This window comes from Bombina bombina, chromosome 3 (genome assembly GCF_027579735.1).
Source record: "Bombina bombina isolate aBomBom1 chromosome 3, aBomBom1.pri, whole genome shotgun sequence".
Taxonomy (NCBI): Eukaryota; Metazoa; Chordata; class Amphibia; order Anura; family Bombinatoridae; genus Bombina; species Bombina bombina.
In genome coordinates this window covers 627,873,222-627,893,245 of record NC_069501.1, presented here as the reverse complement: position 1 = coordinate 627,893,245, position 20,024 = coordinate 627,873,222, and the positions used below count along the sequence as shown (strand labels likewise).

Sequence of the window (20,024 nt, the reverse complement as noted above, 5' to 3'; positions counted from 1 at the left end):
ACAACCGCCTTTTACTCATTCATATCTCTTGTTAACTTGATTGATTAGATTTTAGTCAGTCGTTTTAGGGAGTTAGTAGCCAAATTCTCTCAGCTGTCAGGAAAGTTTGTAAATGAGAAGTACAGGCTGCTTAGCTGCAATGGTGAATAGATATTGAAACCTGGTAAATTGGCTAATGGTCTAAAGCCTGTTTGCCTTTAATGCAGAGCTCAATATACATACCATGGCTTTCTCCCTGCAACAAATGAGTTGCATGCCTGGCACTGCTTAGCATCACTTGAACCATATGAAGGTACAGCCTGAAGCTGCAGACTAAGCTACTTTGTTAAAACCTGTGTCCTGTTCTTCACAGAGTGAAAGCAACAGGCAGCAGATCACAGGTTGCAAGAGCATTAGACAACGTAGTTCTCTTGAGCAGCCTATTGGGCATGGAACATTACTTCAGATATGACTGTGCATACCTCAGTGCAAAAATGTGTGCATATACTGTGATATCCGAAATAAATTTGGGCTTAATCAATGATTCCCACTTCATTTTGCTGAGTCATTTTTCCACCATAGGATGAGCATTACAGAGAATATGTATTGTGGTTCTCCTGTGGAAAGCCATATTAGTACACTTCAGCCTCTTGTTTGCGCCTTCTGCTGTCTCACTTCATAGCTTAGCAACTTTAACTTGAAAACATTTTTTTTGCATGAAAAAGGTTAACTGTTTTAAATAGTGTCCTTTCATATGAACAATATTGATATTTAGAGTCAGATTTACCTTTAAATTTATATTGTGCATATTTATTTTTCACTTCCTGTTTCTTTAGACAGTAGGACTTTAGAAGATAGCTTAGTATTTGTAGCCCTCTCATTAAAAATCCACTTTTGTCAATTAAGTAAAATGAATTACAGCCAATACTTTGAATCACAAGATTTTAAACAATGGGTAAACAGTTAAACTAGTTAACTATAGAAAGCTTTGCTTTCCAAAATTTCAGATTCTTACAGATTCAATGTTTCAAGAGATATAATTTTTCAATTTGAAATTGCTTTTGTGTTGCTTTTTTTCCTCAAAATACAATCTCTTGTTGTGCTCACTTTCTCCAACATAGGTGTGTCCGGTCCACGGCGTCATCCTTACTTGTGGGATATTCTCTTCCCCAACAGGAAATGGCAAAGAGCCCAGCAAAGCTGGTCACATGATCCCTCCCAGGCTCCGCCTACCCCAGTCATTCTCTTTGCCGTTGTACAGGCAACATCTCCACGGAGATGGCTTAGAGTTTTTTAGTGTTTAACTGTAGTTTTTATTATTCAATCAAGAGTTTGTTATTTTGAAATAGTGCTGGTATGTACTATTTACTCAGAAACAGAAAAGAGATGAAGATTTCTGTTTGTATGAGGAAAATGATTTTAGCAACCGTAACTAAAATCCATGGCTGTTCCACACAGGACTGTTGAGAGCAATTAACTTCAGTTGGGGGAACAGTGTGCAGTCTCTTGCTGCTTGAGGTATGACACATTCTAACAAGACGATGTAATGCTGGAAGCTGTCATTTTCCCTATGGGATCCGGTAAGCCATGTTTATTACGATCGTAAATAAGGGCTTCACAAGGGCTTATTAAGACTGTAGACTTTTTCTGGGCTAAATCGATTCATTATTAACACATATTTAGCCTTGAGGAATCATTTTATCTGGGTATTTTGATATAATAATATCGGCAGGCACTGTATTAGACACCTTATTCCTTAGGGGCTTTCCCAAAGCATAAGCAGAGCCTCATTTTCGCGCCGGTGTGGCGCACTTGTTTTTGAGAGGCATGGCATGCAGTCGCATGTGAGAGGAGCTTTGATACTTAGAAAAGACTTTCTGAAGGCGTCATTTGGTATCGTATTCCCCTTTGGGCTTGGTTGGGTCTCAGCAAAGCAGATACCAGGGACTGTAAAGGGGTTAAAGTTTAAAACGGCTCCGGTTCCGTTATTTTAAGGGTTAAAGCTTCCAAATTTGGTGTGCAATACTTTTAAGGCTTTAAGACACTGTGGTGAAAATTTGATAAATTTTGAACAATTCCTTCATGTTTTTTCGCAATTGCAGTAATAAAGTGTGTTCAGTTTAAAATTTAAAGTGACAGTAATGGTTTTATTTTAAAACGTTTTTGTACTTTGTTATCAAGTTTATGCCTGTTTAACATGTCTGAACTACCAGATAGACTGTGTTCTGAATGTGGGGAAGCCAGAATTCCTATTCATTTAAATAAATGTGATTTATGTGATAATGACAATGATGCCCAAGATGATTCCTCAAGTGAGGGGAGTAAGCATGGTACTGCATCATTCCCTCCTTCGTCTACACGAGTCTTGCCCACTCAGGAGGCCCCTAGTACATCTAGCGCGCCAATACTCCTTACTATGCAACAATTAACGGCTGTAATGGATAATTCTGTCAAAAACATTTTAGCCAAAATAAACACTTGTCAGCGTAAGCGCGGCTGCTCTGTTTTAGATACTGAAGAGCATGACGACGCTGATATTAATATCTCTGAAGGGCCCCTAACCCAGTCTGATGGGGCCAGGGAGGTTTTGTCTGAGGGAGAAATTACTGATTCAGGGAACATTTCTCAACAGGCTGAACCTGATGTGATTGCATTTAAATTTAAGTTGGAACATCTCCGCATTCTGCTTAAGGAGGTATTATCCACTCTGGATGATTGTGACAAGTTGGTCATCCCAGAGAAACTATGTAAAATGGACAAGTTCCTAGAGGTGCCGGGGCTCCCAGAAGCTTTTCCTATACCCAAGCGGGTGGCGGACATTGTTAATAAAGAATGGGAGAGGCCAGGTATTCCTTTCGTCCCTCCCCCCATATTTAAAAAATTGTTTCCTATGGTCGACCCCAGAAAGGACTTATGGCAGACAGTCCCCAAGGTCGAGGGAGCGGTTTCCACTTTAAACAAACGCACCACTATACCCATAGAGGATAGTTGTGCTTTCAAAGATCCTATGGATAAAAAATTAGAAGGTTTGCTTAAAAAGATGTTTGTTCAGCAGGGTTACCTTCTACAACCAATTTCATGCATTGTCCCTGTCGCTACAGCCGCATGTTTCTGGTTCGATGAGCTGATAAAGGCGGTCGATAGTGATTCTCCTCCTTATGAGGAGATTATGGACAGAATCAATGCTCTCAAATTGGCTAATTCTTTCACCCTCGACGCCACTTTGCAATTGGCTAGGTTAGCGGCTAAGAATTCTGGGTTTGCTATTGTGGCGCGCAGAGCGCTTTGGTTGAAATCTTGGTCGGCTGATGCGTCTTCCAAGAACAAGCTACTTAACATTCCTTTCAAGGGGAAAACGCTGTTTGGCCCTGACTTGAAAGAGATTATCTCTGATATCACTGGGGGTAAGGGCCACGCCCTTCCTCAGGATCGGCCTTTCAAGGCAAAAAATAAACCTAATTTTCGTCCCTTTCGTAGAAACGGACCAGCCCAAGGTGCTACGTCCTCTAAGCAAGAGGGTAATACTTCTCAAGCCAAGCCAGCTTGGAGACCACTGCAAGGCTGGAACAAAGGAAAGCAGGCCAAGAAACCTGCCGCTGCTACCAAGACTGCATGAAATGTTGGCCCCCGATCCGGGACCGGATCTGGTGGGGGGCAGACTCTCTCTCTTCGCTCAGGCTTGGGCAAGAGATGTTCTGGATCCTTGGGCGCTAGAAATAGTCTCCCAAGGTTATCTTCTGGAATTCAAGGGACTTCCCCCAAGGGGGAGGTTCCACAGGTCTCAGTTGTCTTCAGACCACATAAAAAGACAGGCATTCTTACATTGTGTAGAAGACCTGTTAAAAATGGGAGTGATTCATCCTGTTCCATTAAGAGAACAAGGGATGGGGTTCTACTCCAATCTGTTCATAGTTCCCAAAAAAGAGGGAACGTTCAGACCAATCTTAGATCTCAAGATCTTAAACAAGTTTCTCAAGGTTCCATCGTTCAAGATGGAAACCATTCGAACTATTCTTCCTTCCATCCAGGAAGGTCAATTCATGACCACGGTGGATTTAAAGGATGCGTATCTACATATTCCTATCCACAAGGAACATCATCGGTTCCTAAGGTTCGCATTCCTGGACAAACATTACCAGTTCGTGGCGCTTCCTTTCGGATTAGCCACTGCTCCAAGGATTTTCACAAAGGTACTAGGGTCCCTTCTAGCTGTGCTAAGACCAAGGGGCATTGCTGTAGTACCTTACTTGGACGACATTTTGATTCAAGCGTCGTCCCTTCCTCAAGCAAAGGCTCACACGGACATCGTCCTGGCCTTTCTCAGATCTCACGGATGGAAAGTGAACGTGGGAAAGAGTTCTCTATCCCCGTCAACAAGGGTTCCCTTCTTGGGAACAATTATAGACTCCTTAGAAATGAGGATTTTTCTAACAGAGGCCAGAAAAACAAAACTTCTAGACTCTTGTCGGATACTTCATTCCGTTCCTCTTCCTTCCATAGCTCAGTGCATGGAAGTGATCGGGTTGATGGTAGCGGCAATGGACATAGTTCCTTTTGCGCGCATTCATCTAAGACCATTACAACTGTGCATGCTCAGTCAGTGGAATGGGGACTATACAGACTTGTCTCCGAAGATACAGGTAAATCAGAGGACCAGAGACTCACTCCGTTGGTGGCTGTCCCTGGACAACCTGTCACAAGGGATGACATTCCGCAGACCAGAGTGGGTCATTGTCACGACCGACGCCAGTCTGATGGGCTGGGGCGCGGTCTGGGGATCCCTGAAAGCTCAGGGTCTTTGGTCTCGGGAAGAATCTCTTCTACCGATAAATATTCTGGAACTGAGAGCGATATTCAATGCTCTCAAGGCTTGGCCTCAGCTAGCGAGGGCCAAGTTCATACGGTTTCAATCAGACAACATGACAACTGTTGCGTACATCAACCATCAGGGGGGAACAAGGAGTTCCCTAGCGATGGAAGAAGTGACCAAAATCATTCTATGGGCGGAGTCTCACTCCTGCCACCTGTCTGCTATCCACATCCCAGGAGTGGAAAATTGGGAAGCGGATTTTCTGAGTCGTCAGACATTGCATCCGGGGGAGTGGGAACTCCATCCGGAAATCTTTGCCCAAGTCACTCAGCTGTGGGGCATTCCAGACATGGATCTGATGGCCTCTCGTCAGAACTTCAAAGTTCCTTGCTACGGGTCCAGATCCAGGGATCCCAAGGCGGCTCTAGTGGATGCACTAGTAGCACCTTGGACCTTCAAACTAGCTTATGTGTTCCCGCCCTTTCCTCTCATCCCCAGGCTGGTAGCCAGGATCAATCAGGAGAGGGCGTCGGTGATCTTGATAGCTCCTGCGTGGCCACGCAGGACTTGGTATGCAGATCTGGTGAATATGTCATCGGCTCCACCTTGGAAGCTACCTTTGAGACGAGACCTTCTTGTTCAGGGTCCGTTCGAACATCCGAATCTGGTTTCACTCCAGCTGACTGCTTGGAGATTGAACGCTTGATTTTATCGAAGCGAGGGTTCTCAGATTCTGTTATCGATACTCTTGTTCAGGCCAGAAAGCCTGTAACTAGAAAGATTTACCACAAAATTTGGAAAAAATATATCTGTTGGTGTGAATCTAAAGGATTCCCTTGGGACAAGGTTAAGATTCCTAGGATCCTATCCTTCCTTCAAGAAGGATTGGAAAAAGGATTATCTGCAAGTTCCCTGAAGGGACAGATTTCTGCCTTGTCGGTGTTACTTCACAAAAAACTGGCTGCTGTGCCAGATGTTCAAGCTTTTGTTCAGGCTCTGGTTAGAATTAAGCCTGTTTACAAACCTTTGACTCCTCCTTGGAGTCTCAATTTAGTTCTTTCAGTTCTTCAGGGGGTTCCGTTTGAACCCTTGCATTCCGTTGATATTAAATTATTATCTTGGAAAGTTTTGTTTTTAGTTGCAATTTCTTCTGCCAGAAGAGTTTCAGAATTATCTGCTCTGCAGTGTTCTCCTCCTTATCTGGTGTTCCATGCAGATAAGGTGGTTTTACGTACTAAACCTGGTTTTCTTCCAAAAGTTGTTTCTAACAAAAACATTAACCAGGAGATTATCGTACCTTCTCTGTGTCCGAAACCAGTTTCAAAGAAGGAACGTTTGTTGCACAATTTGGATGTTGTTCGCGCTCTAAAATTCTATTTAGATGCTACAAAGGATTTTAGACAAACATCTTCCTTGTTTGTTGTTTATTCCGGTAAAAGGAGAGGTCAAAAAGCAACTTCTACCTCTCTCTCTTTTTGGATTAAAAGCATCATCAGATTGGCTTACGAGACTGCCGGACGGCAGCCTCCCGAAAGAATCACAGCTCATTCCACTAGGGCTGTGGCTTCCACATGGGCCTTCAAGAACGAGGCTTCTGTTGATCAGATATGTAGGGCAGCGACTTGGTCTTCACTGCACACTTTTACCAAATTTTACAAGTTTGATACTTTTGCTTCTTCTGAGGCTATTTTTGGGAGAAAGGTTTTGCAAGCCGTGGTGCCTTCCATTTAGGTGACCTGATTTGCTCCCTCCCTTCATCCGTGTCCTAAAGCTTTGGTATTGGTTCCCACAAGTAAGGATGACGCCGTGGACCGGACACACCTATGTTGGAGAAAACAGAATTTATGTTTACCTGATAAATTACTTTCTCCACCGGTGTGTCCGGTCCACGGCCCGCCCTGGTTTTTTAATCAGGTCTGATAATTTATTTTCTTTAACTACAGTCACCACGGTACCATATGGTTTCTCCTATGCAAATATTCCTCCTTAACGTCGGTCGAATGACTGGGGTAGGCGGAGCCTGGGAGGGATCATGTGACCAGCTTTGCTGGGCTCTTTGCCATTTCCTGTTGGGGAAGAGAATATCCCACAAGTAAGGATGACGCCGTGGACCGGACACACCGTTGGAGAAAGTAATTTATCAGGTAAACATAAATTCTGTTTTTTGTTCTTTGCTTTCCCAGAACCTCAGATCCAGATGAGCGTGAGCACAGGAAAAGCAGTGTCAAGAAGCACCCAAGGTCTCCCTCCCCAAAAGAAGATGAACCTGAGGACGACTATGAAGAAGACATACATCCGCTTCATGATAATGTTGATGAGATGCATATGGGACTGGGGGATGGTCACAGAGAATACATACAAGAGAAGGAAAGCTGGCGTAGGTATTCAGATCGGGAGGACTCAGATGATGGTCACGGTTACTCCCCTGAACCTTCTCACAGTCCACCATCATTGTATATGGACACCTATAGTGAAAGGTCACTGCACAAGCAGAGCAAGGAACATAAATCATCTTACAAAGATAAACACCACCCAGAACCTATACCAGAGAGGAAAAAGGATAAACCCGCCATAAAGGAGCACACATCCTCTGCTGGGAGTAGCCGGGACAAGCTGCTATCGCCTGAAAGTAGGCAACACTCTAGTAAGAAGGACAGGAACAAGCACAGTATATCAAAAGGTCAGACAGAGGAATCTACAGATGCCAAAAAACAAAAGCATCCAGAGAAATCTAAGAGTGAGAAACATTTGCCAAGCATGGACATGCATAGTATAGATAAAGGGAAGAGACCTGTAGAGAGAGATTCAGAGTATTTACACAGAGAGAAGGGGGACAAAAATAAAGTTAAAGCTAAACCATCTGAGCCCAGTGCACAGGAGAAGAAATCGATTAGGTTCTCTTCACCACTTAGAGACTCAGATATGGAGGAGGAGTTTGAAAAGCCTACTCAGTCTTTTGAGCAGTGTCTCAGCTATGATGACCAGCCAAAAAAAAAGAAGAAAAAAACAGTGGTGAAGCCATCAGTTTCGGTTTCCAGCAAGAGCAGGAAACCACAAAAAGAGAACAAAAGCAAGGAACCTTCCAAACAAAAAGCAGAGCCAGCACCTCACAAGGAGCATAGCTCCCACAAGAACGAGTCTGCATCAACTTCACTTAGCAAGGTAATGCGTACAACACAGTATGTACAGAATGGAATTCAAAGTACACAGATTTTTTTTTTTAATTTCATTGTCCCTTTAAAAAAGCCCTATCATGCATATGAAAAGGCTACATTTCTTTCCTATTGCATGGAGAATCCACAACTTCATTCCAATTACTAGTGGGATATTCAACTCCTGGCCAGCAGGAGGAAGAAAAAAGCACCCCAGCAAAGCTGTTAAGTGTAACTTCCCTTACCGATAATCCTCAGTCATTCTCTTTGCCTTTGTTAATGGAGGATGTGCGAAATCGGTGTCTGAAGATATTTAATGGGTACTTTTCCCTGCAAGCAAGGATTGGGGTCTAGCTGTGTCCACGTCAATCTATTTAGTAAGAGTGGTGGTGGTTTTCTCCAACATAGGTGTGTCCGGTCCACGGCGTCATCCTTACTTGTGGGATATTCTCTTCCCCAACAGGAAATGGCAAAGAGCCCAGCAAAGCTGGTCACATGATCCCTCCTAGGCTCCGCCTACCCCAGTCATTCTCTTTGCCGTTGTACAGGCAACATCTCCACGGAGATGGCTTAGAGTTTTTTAGTGTTTAACTGTAGTTTTTATTATTCAATCAAGAGTTTGTTATTTTGAAATAGTGCTGGTATGTACTATTTACTCAGAAACAGAAAAGAGATGAAGATTTCTGTTTGTATGAGGAAAATGATTTTAGCACCGTCACTAAAATCCATGGCTGTTCCACACAGGACTGTTGAGAGCAATTAACTTCAGTTGGGGGAACAGTGAGCAGTCTCTTGCTGCTTGAGGTATGACACATTCTAACAAGACGATGTAATGCTGGAAGCTGTCATTTTCCCTATGGGATCCGGTAAGCCATGTTTATTAAGATCGTAAATAAGGGCTTCACAAGGGCTTATTAAGACTGTAGACTTTATCTGGGCTAAATCGATTCATTTTTAACACATATTTAGCCTTGAGGAATCATTTAATCTGGGTATTTTGATATAATAATATCGGCAGGCACTGTTTTAGACACCTTATTCTTTAGGGGCTTTCCCAAATCATAGGCAGAGCCTCATTTTCGCGCCGGTGTTGCGCACTTGTTTTTGAGAGGCATGACATGCAGTCGCATGTGAGAGGAGCTCTGATACTTAGAAAAGACTTTCTGAAGGCGTCATTTGGTATCGTATTCCCCTTTGGGCTTGGTTGGGTCTCAGCAAAGCAGATACCAGGGACTGTATAGGGGTTAAAGTTAAAAACGGCTCCGGTTCCGTTATTTTAAGGGTTAAAGCTTCCAAATTTGGTGTGCAATACTTTTAAGGCTTTAAGACACTGTGGTGAAAATTTGGTGAATTTTGAACAATTCCTTCATGTTTTTTCGCAATTGCAGTAATAAAGTGTGTTCAGTTTAAAATTTAAAGTGACAGTAACGGTTTTATTTTAAAACGTTTTTTGTACTTTGTTATCAAGTTTATGCCTGTTTAACATGTCTGAACTACCAGATAGACTGTGTTCTGAATGTGGGGAAGCCAGAATTCCCATTCATTTAAATAAATGTGATTTATGTGACAATGACAATGATGCCCAAGATGATTCCTCAAGTGAGGGGAGTAAGCATGGTACTGCATCATTCCCTCCTTCGTCTACACGAGTCTTGCCCACTCAGGAGGCCCCTAGTACATCTAGCGCGCCAATACTCCTTACTATGCAACAATTAACGGCTGTAATGGATAATTCTGTCAAAAACATTTTAGCCAAAATGAACACTTATCAGCGTAAGCGCGACTGCTCTGTTTTAGATACTGAAGAGCATGACGACGCTGAAAATAATGGTTCTGAAGGGCCCCTAACCCAGTCTGATGGGGCCAGGGAGGTTTTGTCTGAGGGAGAAATTACTGATTCAGGGAACATTTCTCAACAAGCTGAACCTGATGTGATTACGTTTAAATTTAAGTTGGAACATCTCCGCATTCTGCTTAAGGAGGTATTATCCACTCTGGATGATTGTGACAAGTTGGTCATCCCAGAGAAACTATGTAAAATGGACAAGTTCCTAGAGGTCCCGGGCTCCCAGAAGCTTTTCCTATACCCAAGCGGGTGGCGGACATTGTTAATAAAGAATGGGAAAGGCCCGGTATTCCTTTCGTCCCTCCCCCCATATTTAAAAAATTGTTTCCTATGGTCGACCCCAGAAAGGACTTATGGCAGACAGTCCCCAAGGTCGAGGGAGCGGTTTCCACTTTAAACAAACGCACCACTATACCCATAGAGGATAGTTGTGCTTTCAAAGATCCTATGGATAAAAAATTAGAAGGTTTACTTAAAAAGATGTTTGTTCAGCAGGGTTACCTTCTACAACCAATTTCATGCATTGTCCCTGTCGCTACAGCCGCATGTTTCTGGTTCGATGAGCTGATAAAGGCGGTCGATAGTGATTCTCCTCCTTATGAGGAGATTATGGACAGAATCAATGCTCTCAAATTGGCTAATTCTTTCACCCTAGACGCCACTTTGCAATTGGCTAGGTTAGCGGCTAAGAATTCTGGGTTTGCTATTGTGGCGCGCAGAGCGCTTTGGTTGAAATCTTGGTCAGCTGATGCGTCTTCCAAGAACAAGCTACTTAACATTCCTTTCAAGGGGAAAACGCTGTTTGGCCCTGACTTGAAAGAAATTATCTCTGATATCACGGGGGGTAAGGGCCACGCCCTTCCTCAGGATCGGCCTTTCAAGGCAAAAAATAAACCTAATTTTCGTCCCTTTCGTAGAAACGGACCAGCCCAAAGTGCTACGTCCTCTAAGCAAGAGGGTAATACTTCTCAAGCCAAGCCAGCTTGGAGACCAATGCAAGGCTGGAACAAGGGAAAGCAGGCCAAGAAACCTGCCACTGCTACCAAGACAGCATGAAATGTTGGCCCCCGATCCGGGACCGGATCTGGTGGGGGGCAGACTCTCTCTCTTCGCTCAGGCTTGGGCAAGAGATGTTCTGGATCCTTGGGCGCTAGAAATAGTCTCCCAAGGTTATCTTCTGGAATTCAAGGGGCTTCCCCCAAGGGGGAGGTTCCACAGGTCTCAGTTGTCTTCAGACCACATAAAAAGACAGGCATTCTTACATTGTGTAGAAGACCTGTTAAAAATGGGAGTGATTCATCCTGTTCCATTAAGAGAACAAGGGATGGGGTTCTACTCCAATCTGTTCATAGTTCCCAAAAAAGAGGGAACGTTCAGACCAATCTTAGATCTCAAGATCTTAAACAAGTTTCTCAAGGTTCCATCGTTCAAGATGGAAACCATTCGAACTATTCTTCCTTCCATCCAGGAAGGTCAATTCATGACCACGGTGGATTTAAAGGATGCGTATCTACATATTCCTATCCACAAGGAACATCATCGGTTCCTAAGGTTCGCATTCCTGGACAAGCATTACCAGTTCGTGGCGCTTCCTTTCGGATTAGCCACTGCTCCAAGGATTTTCACAAAGGTACTAGGGTCCCTTCTAGCTGTGCTAAGACCAAGGGGCATTGCTGTAGTACCTTACTTGGACGACATTCTGATTCAAGCGTCGTCCCTTCCTCAAGCAAAGGCTCACACGGACATTGTCCTGGCCTTTCTCAGATCTCACGGATGGAAAGTGAACGTGGAAAAGAGTTCTCTATCTCCGTCAACAAGGGTTCCCTTCTTGGGAACAATAATAGACTCCTTAGAAATGAGGATTTTTCTGACAGAGGCCAGAAAAACAAAACTTCTAGACTCTTGTCGGATACTTCATTCCGTTCCTCTTCCTTCCATAGCGCAGTGCATGGAAGTGATCGGTTTGATGGTAGCGGCAATGGACATAGTTCCTTTTGCGCGCATTCATCTAAGACCATTACAACTGTGCATGCTCAGTCAGTGGAATGGGGACTATACAGACTTGTCTCCGAAGATACAAGTAAATCAGAGGACCAGAGACTCACTCCGTTGGTGGCTGTCCCTGGACAACCTGTCACAAGGGATGACATTCCGCAGACCAGAGTGGGTCATTGTCACGACCGACGCCAGTCTGATGGGCTGGGGCGCGGTCTGGGGATCCCTGAAAGCTCAGGGTCTTTGGTCTCGGGAAGAATCTCTTCTACCGATAAATATTCTGGAACTGAGAGCGATATTCAATGCTCTCAAGGCTTGGCCTCAGCTAGCGAGGGCCAAGTTCATACGGTTTCAATCAGACAACATGACAACTGTTGCGTACATCAACCATCAGGGGGGAACAAGGAGTTCCCTAGCGATGGAAGAAGTGACCAAAATCATTCTATGGGCGGAGTCTCACTCCTGCCACCTGTCTGCTATCCACATCCCAGGAGTGGAAAATTGGGAAGCGGATTTTCTGAGTCGTCAGACATTGCATCCGGGGGAGTGGGAACTCCATCCGGAAATCTTTGCCCAAGTCACTCAGCTGTGGGGCATTCCAGACATGGATCTGATGGCCTCTCGTCAGAACTTCAAAGTTCCTTGCTACGGGTCCAGATCCAGGGATCCCAAGGCGGCTCTAGTGGATGCACTAGTAGCACCTTGGACCTTCAAACTAGCTTATGTGTTCCCGCCGTTTCCTCTCATCCCCAGGCTGGTAGCCAGGATCAATCAGGAGAGGGCGTCGGTGATCTTGATAGCTCCTGCGTGGCCACGCAGGACTTGGTATGCAGATCTGGTGAATATGTCATCGGCTCCACCTTGGAAGCTACCTTTGAGACGAGACCTTCTTGTTCAGGGTCCGTTCGAACATCCGAATCTGGTTTCACTCCAGCTGACTGCTTGGAGATTGAACGCTTGATCTTATCGAAGCGAGGGTTCTCAGATTCTGTTATCGATACTCTTGTTCAGGCCAGAAAGCCTGTAACTAGAAAGATTTACCACAAAATTTGGAAAAAATATATCTGTTGGTGTGAATCTAAAGGATTCCCTTGGGACAAGGTTAAGATTCCTAAGATTCTATCCTTCCTTCAAGAAGGATTGGAAAAAGGATTATCTGCAAGTTCCCTGAAGGGACAGATTTCTGCCTTGTCTGTGTTACTTCACAAAAAGCTGGCAGCTGTGCCAGATGTTCAAGCCTTTGTTCAGGCTCTGGTTAGAATTAAGCCTGTTTACAAACCTTTGACTCCTCCTTGGAGTCTCAATTTAGTTCTTTCAGTTCTTCAGGGGGTTCCGTTTGAACCCTTACATTCCGTTGATATTAAGTTGTTATCTTGGAAAGTTTTGTTTTTAGTTGCAATTTCTTCTGCTAGAAGAGTTTCAGAATTATCTGCTCTGCAGTGTTCTCCTCCTTATCTGGTGTTCCATGCAGATAAGGTGGTTTTACGTACTAAACCTGGTTTTCTTCCAAAAGTTGTTTCTAACAAAAACATTAACCAGGAGATTATCGTACCTTCTCTGTGTCCGAAACCAGTTTCAAAGAAGGAACGTTTGTTGCACAATTTGGATGTTGTTCGCGCTCTAAAATTCTATTTAGATGCTACAAAGGATTTTAGACAAACATCTTCCTTGTTTGTTGTTTATTCCGGTAAAAGGAGAGGTCAAAAAGCAACTTCTACCTCTCTCTCTTTTTGGATTAAAAGCATCATCAGATTGGCTTACGAGACTGCCGGACGGCAGCCTCCCGAAAGAATCACAGCTCATTCCACTAGGGCTGTGGCTTCCACATGGGCCTTCAAGAACGAGGCTTCTGTTGATCAGATATGTAGGGCAGCGACTTGGTCTTCACTGCACACTTTTACCAAATTTTACAAGTTTGATACTTTTGCTTCTTCTGAGGCTATTTTTGGGAGAAAGGTTTTGCAAGCCGTGGTGCCTTCCATTTAGGTGACCTGATTTGCTCCCTCCCTTCATCCGTGTCCTAAAGCTTTGGTATTGGTTCCCACAAGTAAGGATGACGCCGTGGACCGGACACACCTATGTTGGAGAAAACAGAATTTATGTTTACCTGATAAATTACTTTCTCCAACGGTGTGTCCGGTCCACGGCCCGCCCTGGTTTTTTTAATCAGGTCTGATAATTTATTTTCTTTAACTACAGTCACCACGGTACCATATGGTTTCTCCTATGCAAATATTCCTCCTTAACGTCGGTCGAATGACTGGGGTAGGCGGAGCCTAGGAGGGATCATGTGACCAGCTTTGCTGGGCTCTTTGCCATTTCCTGTTGGGGAAGAGAATATCCCACAAGTAAGGATGACGCCGTGGACCGGACACACCGTTGGAGAAAGTAATTTATCAGGTAAACATAAATTCTGTTTTTAGAAGTTAGAAGGCGGCGAGGTAGTTTTTGCTTTACTTTTAACACTTTGCTACCCCTTTGCAGAAAGCCAGGGTTGGTTACTCTGTTCTTTCTTTTACTACAGGTCCCTGACAGGGAGTGGAGTACCGGTCACACCTAAGCAGCTGTTATCTGCCCTGCAGCTGGATCCACAAGTAAGTGCTTTTGCCTTCTAGGTACTGAAGGTCAAGACTTTTGAGGTTACCTTAAATGGATCAATTTTGGGACTTCGTTATCCTTATTGATAAGGTTACATATTATGGGCAGCTTTACTGGCACTTTACAAGCACAATATATGTTGAGAGACAGTAAGAGAGACTAAACTTGGCAGAAGCTTAACTTCAAGAGAGTTAGGGGCTAAGAGGTTTTATTAGTATACTCGTCTTTTCTTTCACGTAAGTGGCAAGAGTTCATGAGCTAGTAAAATATGGGATATACATTCCTACCAGGAGGGGCAAAGTTTCCCAAACCTCAAAATGCCTATAAATACACCTCCCACCTCACTTATACATTTGTTTTACAAACTTTGCCTCTCATGGAGGTGGTGAAGTAAGTTGTGCTTGATTTTTTTTTCTGTGATAGGCGCTTCTATGCATATTGAAGCCCAGTTCCTCTTAAAGTACAGTGTTTGAGGGATGTGAAGGGAGTATTGCCTGATTACGCCATGTTTTCACCTATGGAAAATCTATTCTAAGGCTTTCTGTAAATCGGTCGCAGGGATTCATCTGCTGCCTCCCTTTACAGATCGACATTATACTCCTCTACCATTACCTCTGCTGATATGTTTTAGTACTGGTTTGGCTGTCTGCTATATATGGATGGGTGTCTTCAGGTAAGTATATATCATTTTCTCCAACATAGGTGTGTCCGGTCCACGGCGTCATCCTTGTGGGATATTCTCTTCCCCAACAGGAAATGGCAAAGAGCCCAGCAAAGCTGGTCACATGATCCCTCCTAGGCTCCGCCTACCCCAGTCATTCTCTTTGCCGTTGTACAGGCAACATCTCCACGGAGATGGCTTAGAGTTTTTTAGTGTTTAACTGTAGTTTTTATTATTCAATCAAGAGTTTGTTATTTTGAAATAGTGCTGGTATGTACTATTTACTCAGAAACAGAAAAGAGATGAAGATTTCTGTTTGTATGAGGAAAATGATTTTAGCAACCGTCACTAAAATCCATGGCTGTTCCACACAGGACTGTTGAGAGCAATTAACTTCAGTTGGGGGAACAGTGAGCAGTCTCTTGCTGCTTGAGGTATGACACATTCTAACAAGACGATGTAATGCTGGAAGCTGTCATTTTCCCTATGGGATCCGGTAAGCCATGTTTATTACGATCGTAAATAAGGGCTTCACAAGGGCTTATTAAGACTGTAGACTTTTTCTGGGCTAAATCGATTCATTATTAACACATATTTAGCCTTGAGGAATCATTTTATTTGGGTATTTGGATATAATAATATCGGCAGGCACTGTTTTAGACACCTTATTCTTTAGGGGCTTTCCCAAAGCATAGGCAGAGCCTCATTTTCGCGCCGGTGTTGCGCACTTGTTTTTGAGAGGCATGGCATGCAGTCGCATGTGAGAGGAGCTCTGATACTAGAAAAGACTTTCTGAAGGCGTCATTTGGTATCGTATTCCCCTTTGGGCTTGGTTGGGTCTCAGCAAAGCAGATACCAGGGACTGTAAAGGGGTTAAAGTTCAAAACGGCTCCGGTTCCGTTATTTTAAGGGTTAAAGCTTCCAAATTTGGTGTGCAATACTTTTAAGGCTTTAAGACACTGTGGTGAAAATTTGGTGAATTTTGAACAATTCCTTCATGTTTTTTCGCAATTGCAGTAATAAAGTGTGTTCAGTTTAAAATTTAAAGTGACAGTAACGGTTTTATTTTAAAACGTTTTTTGTACTTTGTTATCAAGTTTATGCCTGTTTAACATGTCTGAACTACCAGATAGACTGTGTTCTGAATGTGGGGAAGCCAGAATTCCTATTCATTTAAATAAATGTGATTTATGTGACAATGACAATGATGCCCAAGATGATTCCTCAAGTGAGGGGAGTAAGCATGGTACTGCATCATTCCCTCCTTCGTCTACACGAGTCTTGCCCACTCAGGAGGCCCCTAGTACATCTAGCGCGCCAATACTCCTTACTATGCAACAATTAACGGCTGTAATGGATAATTCTGTCAAAAACATTTTAGCCAAAATGAACACTTATCAGCGTAAGCGCGACTGCTCTGTTTTAGATACTGAAGAGCATGACGACGCTGATAATAATGTTTCTGAAGGGCCCCTAACCCAGTCTGATGGGGCCAGGGAGGTTTTGTCTGAGGGAGAAATTACTGATTCAGGGAACATTTCTCAACAAGCTGAACCTGATGTGATTACATTTAAATTTAAGTTGGAACATCTCCGCATTCTGCTTAAGGAGGTATTATCCACTCTGGATGATTGTGACAAGTTGGTCATCCCAGAGAAACTATGTAAAATGGACAAGTTCCTAGAGGTGCCGGGGCTCCCAGAAGCTTTTCCTATACCCAAGCGGGTGGCGGACATTGTTAATAAAGAATGGGAAAGGCCCGGTATTCCTTTCGTCCTCCCCCCATATTTAAAAAATTGTTTCCTATGGTCGACCCCAGAAAGGACTTATGGCAGACAGTCCCCAAGGTCGAGGGAGCGGTTTCCACTTTAAACAAACGCACCACTATACCCATAGAGGATAGTTGTGCTTTCAAAGATCCTATGGATAAAAAATTAGAAGGTTTGCTTAAAAAGATGTTTGTTCAGCAGGGTTACCTTCTACAACCAATTTCATGCGTTGTCCCTGTCGCTACAGCCGCATGTTTCTGGTTCGATGAGCTGATAAAGGCGGTCGATAGTGATTCTCCTCCTTATGAGGAGATTATGGACAGAATCAATGCTCTCAAATTGGCTAATTCTTTTACCCTAGACGCCACTTTGCAATTGGCTAGGTTAGCGGCTAAGAATTCTGGGTTTGCTATTGTGGCGCGCAGAGCGCTTTGGTTGAAATCTTGGTCGGCTGATGCGTCTTCCAAGAACAAGCTACTTAACATTCCTTTCAAGGGGAAAACGCTGTTTGGCCCTGACTTGAAAGAGATTATCTCTGATATCACTGGGGGTAAGGGCCACGCCCTTCCTCAGGATCGGCCTTTCAAGGCAAAAAATAAACCTAATTTTCGTCCCTTTCGTAGAAACGGACCAGCCCAAGGTGCTACGTCCTCTAAGCAAGAGGGTAATACTTCTCAAGCCAAGCCAGCTTGGAGACCAATGCAAGGCTGGAACAAGGGAAAGCAGGCCAAGAAACCTGCCACTGCTACCAAGACAGCATGAAATGTTGGCCCCCGATCCGGGACCGGATCTGGTGGGGGGCAGACTCTCTCTCTTCGCTCAGGCTTGGGCAAGAGATGTTCTGGATCCTTGGGCGCTAGAAATAGTCTCCCAAGGTTATCTTCTGGAATTCAAGGGGCTTCCCCCAAGGGGGAGGTTCCACAGGTCTCAGTTGTCTTCAGACCACATAAAAAGACAGGCATTCTTACATTGTGTAGAAGACCTGTTAAAAATGGGAGTGATTCATCCTGTTCCATTAAGAGAACAAGGGATGGGGTTCTACTCCAATCTGTTCATAGTTCCCAAAAAAGAGGGAACGTTCAGACCAATCTTAGATCTCAAGATTTTAAACAAGTTTCTCAAGGTTCCATCGTTCAAGATGGAAACCATTCGAACTATTCTTCCTTCCATCCAGGAAGGTCAATTCATGACCACGGTGGATTTAAAGGATGCGTATCTACATATTCCTATCCACAAGGAACATCATCGGTTCCTAAGGTTCGCATTCCTGGACAAGCATTACCAGTTTGTGGCGCTTCCTTTCGGATTAGCCACTGCTCCAAGGATTTTCACAAAGGTACTAGGGTCCCTTCTAGCTGTGCTAAGACCAAGGGGCATTGCTGTAGTACCTTACTTGGACGACATTCTGATTCAAGCGTCGTCCCTTCCTCAAGCAAAGGCTCACACGGACATAGTCCTGGCCTTTCTCAGATCTCACGGATGGAAAGTGAACGTGGAAAAGAGTTCTCTATCTCCGTCAACAAGGGTTCCCTTCTTGGGAACAATAATAGACTCCTTAGAAATGAGGATATTTCTGACAGAGGCCAGAAAAACAAAGCTTCTAGACTCTTGTCGGATACTTCATTCCGTTCCTCTTCCTTCCATAGCTCAGTGCATGGAAGTGATCGGGTTGATGGTAGCGGCAATGGACATAGTTCCTTTTGCGCGCATTCATCTAAGACCATTACAACTGTGCATGCTCAGTCAGTGGAATGGGGATTATACAGACTTGTCTCCGAAGATACAAGTAAATCAGAGGACCAGAGACTCACTCCGTTGGTGGCTGTCCCTGGACAACCTGTCACAAGGGATGACATTCCGCAGACCAGAGTGGGTCATTGTCACGACCGACGCCAGTCTGATGGGCTGGGGCGCGGTCTGGGGATCCCTGAAAGCTCAGGGTCTTTGGTCTCGGGAAGAATCTCTTCTACCGATAAATATTCTGGAACTGAGAGCGATATTCAATGCTCTCAAGGCTTGGCCTCAGCTAGCGAGGGCCAAGTTCATACGGTTTCAATCAGACAACATGACAACTGTTGCGTACATCAACCATCAGGGGGGAACAAGGAGTTCCCTAGCGATGGAAGAAGTGACCAAAATCATTCTATGGGCGGAGTCTCACTCCTGCCACCTGTCCGCTATCCACATCCCAGGAGTGGAAAATTGGGAAGCGGATTTTCTGAGTCGTCAGACATTGCATCCGGGGGAGTGGGAACTCCATCCGGAAATCTTTGCCCAAGTCACTCAGCTGTGGGGCATTCCAGACATGGATCTGATGGCCTCTCGTCAGAACTTCAAAGTTCCTTGCTACGGGTCCAGATCCAGGGATCCCAAGGCGGCTCTAGTGGATGCACTAGTAGCACCTTGGACCTTCAAACTAGCTTATGTGTTCCCGCCGTTTCCTCTCATCCCCAGGCTGGTAGCCAGGATCAATCAGGAGAGGGCGTCGGTGATCTTGATAGCTCCTGCGTGGCCACGCAGGACTTGGTATGCAGATCTGGTAAATATGTCATCGGCTCCACCTTGGAAGCTACCTTTGAGACGAGACCTTCTTGTTCAGGGTCCGTTCGAACATCCGAACCTGGTTTCACTCCAGCTGACTGCTTGGAGATTGAACGCTTGATCTTATCGAAGCGAGGGTTCTCAGATTCTGTTATCGATACTCTTGTTCAGGCCAGAAAGCCTGTAACTAGAAAGATTTACCACAAAATTTGGAAAAAATATATCTGTTGGTGTGAATCTAAAGGATTCCCTTGGGACAAGGTTAAGATTCCTAAGATTCTATCCTTCCTTCAAGAAGGATTGGAAAAAGGATTATCTGCAAGTTCCCTGAAGGGACAGATTTCTGCCTTGTCTGTGTTACTTCACAAAAAGCTGGCAGCTGTGCCAGATGTTCAAGCCTTTGTTCAGGCTCTGGTTAGAATTAAGCCTGTTTACAAACCTTTGACTCCTCCTTGGAGTCTCAATTTAGTTCTTTCAGTTCTTCAGGGGGTTCCGTTTGAACCCTTACATTCCGTTGATATTAAGTTATTATCTTGGAAAGTTTTGTTTTTAGTTGCAATTTCTTCTGCTAGAAGAGTTTCAGAATTATCTGCTCTGCAGTGTTCTCCTCCTTATCTGGTGTTCCATGCAGATAAGGTGGTTTTACGTACTAAACCTGGGTTTCTTCCTAAAG

The 20,024-nt window shown here is 44.2% G+C and overlaps 1 protein-coding gene across 1 annotated transcript in view; it reads left to right on the top strand.

Moving 5' to 3' along the window:
- The window catches only part of ELOA (elongin A), a 252,922-nt gene that overhangs the window by 47,305 nt on the left and 185,593 nt on the right, over window positions 1–20,024 (top strand). Inside the window, exon 4 of the mRNA XM_053707297.1 lies at window positions 6,973–7,951. Within this exon, the coding sequence (XP_053563272.1) occupies window positions 6,973–7,951 (979 nt within the window). The remainder of the gene's footprint in view (window positions 1–6,972; window positions 7,952–20,024) is intronic.